Below are 6,733 nucleotides of genomic sequence, written 5' to 3' on the forward strand. Positions count from 1 at the left end.
ATAAACATTGGATGTGCATCCTGTGTGCCTGTTTCTTGGGAGAAGGTCTCAGGGATTTCCCGGCCCCAGCCACTGCCCTTGGACATCAGCAAGAAGCATCTCAAAGCATGTGGGACCCAAGCAGCAATCAGCGCAGAGCTGGCGGCCCGGGCAGACATGGGAGGGGGTCCCCTGGGAAGGTGGGCAGCAACGCAGCCCTAAGTGTTTGCACCTCTCTTTTCCAGCATCAGGATATCCATGCCCCCCAGCCCCAAGCCCATGCCTCTCATCCGAGTGGTGGAAACCTGAAGTGGACAGGGATGGGTGGTGGACGCTGCTGTTGCTGCCACCTCTTGCCTGTGGAGAAGCCTGCCACGCTTGCAGGCCATTCGCGCCGACTCTTGACCCTTGTTCCCTGACTGCTGGCCGGGCTTCGTGCTCATGTGACCCGTGTCCAAACTCCTCTCCTCAGGATGCCAGGCAGGCGGAGGGAGAGCGCCTCCTCTGGACACCGCAGCCCTTTGGAAGCCGTCGCCCCACCAGCAGGAGCCAGGGCGGTCTCCTTAGCGCCATAGTTAGAAGTTTTCTCTGGAGCAGAGCCTCCTGTCTGTTGTAAACAGCTGGCCGGCCCACTGGCCCAGAAGCCAGGCCCTCACCAGCTCGGGAGTGGTGTCAAGATTTGCCTCAGCCCTAGAAGCTGAAGACCCCGATGTCCACGGTGACTGCAGAGTGTCCTGGCCAAGGAGTGAAGCTCCTGCAAGCCCTGCTCGGTTCTTAGCAACCAGCACTTTGGTGTTCTGTTTGCCTCACCCTCCACCCAGGCTGCACTGGGCCTCCTGTGGACAGACACGGGCCTCCCTGCCTGGGCCTGGTCAGGGTCAGGGCCTGGGAGCCTCATCTTTGATGGGCTTGTTTTTCTGGGGAGATGGGAGTGTACATTCTGGCGGCGCTTTGAGCAGAATGAATTTCTTGGGCCACGAACAGCCACGCGTGACTTCCCTCTCTGTGAAGGTTCCCAGGACCGCTTCCGGTTTCTCCCAAGATACAGCGCCAGCCACACTCCGAGCTCCTCCACTGGGGCCTGCAAACGTGTCCTCTGGGTCCCGGAAAACCCCAGTTGTATTTATTTTTCTAAGTTATTGGTGTTTTCGCGTGTACTTCGCAATGGATTTGATACCAAAGTTCTGCAGCCTTCTCTCGTGATGCTAGGATTTTGCTCCAAACTGGGGAAAGAGCCTTCCTGCCGGACGTGTGGACTTTGGAATGACGTTGTTACTGGAATCTCCTGCTGCTTCCTCTGGACCTCTCCTCCTCCCAAACCCCGCCCTATCCCTCAGGAAGGCAAGGGTGCCACCCCCACCCCCCAGGTGTGTCCTGCGTGTACGCATTGTTGATGGAAGAGGACAACCAGGACTTGGGGCGAGGACTGAGTCCTGCCCGGCCCGTCTGCCCCCCTGCTCTGTACCTGCTCTGTCGCCCGGGCTTTGGATGGCCCACAAGCCCGGCTTTCTCCAGGGCTCTTCCTGCCGCCCTCCAGAGAGACGTGTGGAAGCAGACGCATTACACATAAACAGGGATTGAGTACTTAGGCTCCACTTGGCTGAAATCCAGAGCCGTGGGTCTGGGCGTGTCTAGCTCGGGCCTTGTCTACCCTGGAGTGCTGGGGTCTCAGGCCTCTTCCTCAATGGTGAAATGAGGGATTTGGCCAGATGATCTCCCTGCAACCTTCCAGCTCTGATACATATATTTGGTTTTTGATTTTTGTTTTTCTCCCCTCTGTGACATATTCTTTGTATAATGACTTTAATAAATTATGTTAATGCCTCTCTGAGCTCCTGGCCTGTTTCGTTTCCTTCATTGTGGGGCAGGATGAAAGAGCAGAACTTTAATCCCCCTTGAAGATGAAGGTCACGCCGTTAGCCGCTTCTGGGAGGTGTGGTCCAAGCATCACCAATACAAGGCTCGAGGTCTTAGAGGCATGCAGAGCTGTGCTGGTCAGTCCTCTGGGGCGGGGAGGGGTGGCGCCAAACATTAGCTCTGGCACTGAATGGTGTGGGAGCCTGGAGGATCCCTAAGCGTGGCCAGCGTGTGCTCCCCTTTGGAGGAAAGGGCTGGTAAGAGACAAGCACTGTGATTGCGGAGAACCCGAGCCGGCAGCAGTGGTGTCGATGAAGCCCCGTCCTTAGCAGAAGTGAATGGAACGGGGAATGCCGACTGCAGCTGTCTCAGAGTTTGGTTTTTGGCTATCTCTGAGCGGCACTCATTAGTCCAATTGTCTAGCACTCCATCCCCCCCCCCCCCCCCCGTGCCAAGAAAACAGTTGACCAGAGGGCCGGATGGGGCATAGCTGAGTTTACTCGGTCATCTCTGGACCCGAGAAACAGGGACGGTAGCCCCCTCATCTCTAATCCTCTTCTCCAGCTTCCCTCTCTCCTGAAAGCATGTGCATTTTTTCACGTAGGACTTTCCATCCTCCTCCTGCTTCTCAGCTAATTCACACCCAGGCTACAGAATGCACTGGGAACCTTCCACTCCAAATCCTGCACCTCTTTTAACACCTCCAGCAGCACTCTTCCTCAGGCAGTCTCCATCCCTTTGGGATGGGGCTTGCCTCGGGTAGAACAGGACCGTGTAGAAGCAGGGTGGGGCTGGCGGTGGTGCCAGGCAGACTCACCAGCCTGGATGAAGATGAATGAGCAAGCTGTTCTGCAGGGAGGAAAGGGAGACTCCCAGGCTTGGGGAGATGAGCAGAGATTGGGGCTGGAGATGACCCTGTGGTCGAGGCCGACTAGCACCAGGGCCCTAGTTCGGTTGTTGGGCCCCTGCTGAAAGGAGCAGAGACGTGCCCGGGGAACGAGCAAGGCATTGGAAGAGAAAGCCCTGGTGGCAGACTGGGTAATGCTTTGGGCTGTGAGCCACAAGGTCAGAGGTTTGAACCCACCAGGTGCTCCCTGGGAGAAAGATGAGGCTGTCTGCTCTTGTAACAGCTTACTTATCACCTCCGAAACCCACCGGGTGGTTGTATGCCGTCCTACAGGTGACCTCGTGAGTCGGAATTGACTCAGTGACAGTAGGTGGGTGAGTGAAGGGAGAAGAAACAGATCTGAGGTGGGTGGCACACGACAGTTTGTGTTTGACTACTAACCTAGAGGTTAGAGGTTCAAGCCCAGCCTGTGATAACACGGAAGGAAGCCCTGGCTATCTGCTTCTCTAAAGATGGTTCTGGGCAACTTCCATGGAATCTGTTCTAACTCCATGACCCGCGGTGACAGTGCAGCGTCGTCCCATCAAGTGCTCTTGACTGATGTATGGGAGCAGGCCGTCAGGTCTTCGCTGGAGCCACCGCCAGGTCTGAACCCACAGCCTTTCTGTTAGCAGCCTAGCACTGAACCATTGCACTACGGGCAGGAATCCTCTCCCTAAATATTCCAGCCAGGAAAAAACCCACAGAGCAGTTCTCCTCTCCACCACCGGGGGTCGCCATGAGTTGGAATTGACTCAGCGGAAAGGGGTTAGCTTTCCGGGTGGTACAAATGGTCAAATACTAGCCAAAATTTTGGCGGCTTGAGCCCACCCACCGGCCCCTCAGGAAAGACTGCCTGATAACCACAGCCTGGAAAATCCGCTGCTACTCCAACACGTGGTCACCAGGCGTCCGAACCAACTGGAGGTGGATGGTGGTGGGGAGGCTGTCAAGTGGGACCCCTAGGTGCAGCAGGATGGACCGCTGCCTGGCCCCGCGCCAGCCTCCGGATGGTTCCAGATGTCCAGTACAAAACAGGGAATGGGAAGGGAATGTAGTCTGTGAGAAGACGGCCGAAGTCTTAGCAGCCTTTTCAGTGGGGGATGGAGAATGCGGGAGGAGAGAAGGATCGTTGAGCCCAGGGCCTGGGAAAGAGCAGGGAGCTCCCGCCTCTCGCCATGCTGTGTCCTGTCGGAGCCGGCTCCGCATGTCTGGTGAAGGGAGGGAAGACTGGGCCTCCCTGGGCCGTTTGCCACCAAGGCCAATCCGTTGAGCTGAGTGTTCGGAGCTGCCCAGACATGCAGCCATCATCAACATTCTCCTGTAAACCTGAGCTGCAGCCTCAACGTGGGAAAAGACGCTGGCAGGAGCCCTCCTGGCCTCCCAGAGACTCCCCAGGCCTCCCAGCTCCCCAATGTTCGTTCCCCCAAAGGAGACACTGCAACTTGTTTTGAGTTTGTAAAGGACACTGCTGAGGGCCAGACCTGATGGGCTCGTCTTCCTCTGCTGAGAGTACCTCCCACGAGGACACACTCCCAGACGTGTGTTAGGGAGACGCTCAGACAAGACAGCAGTTGCTGTCCAGTCGATTCTGATGCCAGTGGTGCCCTGAGTGGACACAGTAGAGCAGTGCTTCCGTGGGGTTTGCAAGGCTCCTCTGGGGAGCAGATCACCAGACCTGTCTTCCGAGGAGTCTGGGTGGGCCCGAACTGCCAACCTTCTGGCTAGTGACCCAAGTGCTCCGTCATTTGTGCTGCCCATGAGCTACAACTTCAAGCAGGATGCTCTCCTTTGGGGTAGAACGGCAGTTTTCCTTCTCGGTCACCTCCTCGTTGTGTGGGGCTATTTTTCACGGGGCCTCTAATCACCCCCTGGGCTCCATCATTCTGCAGAGCCAAGCATTACCCAGCTTGGGCCCGAGCGTGTTCAGGCTGTGACCCAACAGCAGATGTTTGCCTAGGGCCCTTGGCCTCTTTTCCACGCTTCTGCAAGAAGAGATTGTTCCCGATCTTCGCTGCTCCATTTCTAATTATCGTGACCTTACTCTTCAGCCTTCCTTTCTCCAAAGAAAACCCTTATCCAGTCTGTGGGTCAAGATGACTCATAAGGGTGCGTCACTTCTAGCACACTGTGCTCTCTGGGCTGGCAGCGAGACCTGCTTTGAGGTCTTAAGATGTGTGTGGCCTTCCTGATACCTACGCCCCCCTCCACACCTCCCCCCCGGAGCCCTCTGGGATATGAGATTGAGGCTGGCTGGTGGCAGGATAATTTATTTTCTGACAGGGCATTGGTCGCCAAGTTTCAGACGGCAGGATCCAACAGCTGGTGGAAAGGAAGTCATTAGTTCTCATGACTTAATCTATCAGTTTGGTGCCGTGGGTGCCTACACGACACACCCAGCCCGGACCGCCCTCTCACCATGCTCCAACCCCTACCCCCGGGGCCCCTGCAGCAGTGCTTTCCAGCCTGGGGGGGAGGGCACCGCCCCAAGATGGAAAGGAGTGGAAAATGTCAGAGTGCTTTGTATACTAAGGCAAATAAAAGTATTGCTATGAGGATCTAGTTCATATATACATGGGTTTATTCCAAACCAAAAGTGTTCAAACATGTCTCCCTGTGAACAGTCAACTGCAGACAAGTTCTCTCTGGAACACACTTGTCTTAGACTCATTCGCTGCCACTGAGCCCATTCCAACTCGTAGTGACCCTACCGGACAGGGCAGAACTGCCCCTGTGGCTTTCTGAGACTGTAATTCTACTGGAGTGGAAAGCCTCCTCTTTCTCCTGAGGAGCGGCTGGTGGTTTCTAACCGCTGCCTGGGGGTCAGCAACACAATACATAATCACTATGCCACCAGTGCTCCTCTGAGACCAGTGGTTCTCAACCTTCCTAATGCTGAGACCCTTTCATACAATGCCTCATGTGGTGGTGACCCCAACCATCACATTATTTTTATTGCTACTTCATCACTGTCATTTTGCTACTGTTATGAATCGTCATGTAAATATCTGATCTGCAGGATGTATTTTCATGGTTACAAATTGAACATCATTGAAGCATAGTGATTACTCACAAAAACAATATGTAATTGTATATTGTGATATAGTTCTAATTACAAATAAATGAAAGTTTTGTCTTGAAGCATGGTGTAGCATGAGCAACGGTCTTTTTTTTTTTTCTACTGAGAATTTATTGAACACCTACCTCGCAACGGTCTTAATATAACAACAGTAAACTACATTGTTACATTTTGCAGCAATATGAGTAAAAAGTCAACTTCAGTGCGTAGGTTGAGATAGCTTTTTTGTCACCAGATCAGAAATTCTAGGGGCAGTTTTGGAAGATCAATGAAGATCATCTTCCACAGCAAGTCTACTTCTGTATTTACACTTGATAACCAACAAGCTGGAAAACCCTGTGTCACAAAGATGTGTGTTGTAGAAAGTGTTGGAAATAGTGTCGGAAGAAGAAGACGCAACACAGCCTCAGACAGAACAGGGTATGACTACAAACACCTGATCCAGAATTTTGTAACTGACATTGTAGAGAAATCAGTTCCCGCTGCATCGCTGTTAATAAGTTCAATGGACTCCTCTAGTGCGGTCTTAAGAAGATCTTCTATTTTGACTGTGAATGGGGTCTGGTAAGTGCAAATGGGGTGTCAGGTAGATTTGGAAATTGTGATGCAAGTGTGTTCTTTCACTGAAGTTATCACTGTAATCCGTTTGTCTGGTTCAGTGTCATGTTCCTCAAAGAAAGCAGGTAAGGTAGGCAACATGCAAATTTTATTTTTATCCTTTTTTTTTTTTTTGCCAAACCTGAAGTTTCATTTGGATTGATCAGATCTTTTCGGACAAATCGAGGCATGTTGCATTTGGTCCTTCCAGTGATAAACTCATTCACTGGCAAAGATGTCAACCAAGTAAGCTATCTTCTGCAGTTCACTTTTATTGCTGAAAAGTGCTTGGAACTTCAGTCTTGCTTTCTGATTTAAAAACATTTTTAGTTCAT

The 6,733-nt window shown here is 52.9% G+C and overlaps 1 protein-coding gene across 2 annotated transcripts in view; it reads left to right on the forward strand.

Annotated features, from left to right (window-relative positions):
* TUFT1 (tuftelin 1) overlaps positions 1-1,810 on the forward strand; it is a 40,456-nt gene extending 38,646 nt beyond the window's left edge. For both annotated transcript variants that reach the window (XM_075562107.1, XM_075562096.1), the window contains one exon: positions 225-1,810. In XM_075562107.1, coding sequence (XP_075418222.1) covers positions 225-288 — 64 coding nt within the window. In that variant the 3' untranslated portion in view covers positions 289-1,810. The remainder of the gene's footprint in view (positions 1-224) is intronic.
* The last annotated feature ends 4,923 nt before the right edge of the window (positions 1,811-6,733 follow it).

Source organism: Tenrec ecaudatus, chromosome 1 (assembly GCF_050624435.1).
Source record: "Tenrec ecaudatus isolate mTenEca1 chromosome 1, mTenEca1.hap1, whole genome shotgun sequence".
NCBI classification, from domain to species: Eukaryota; Metazoa; Chordata; class Mammalia; order Afrosoricida; family Tenrecidae; genus Tenrec; species Tenrec ecaudatus.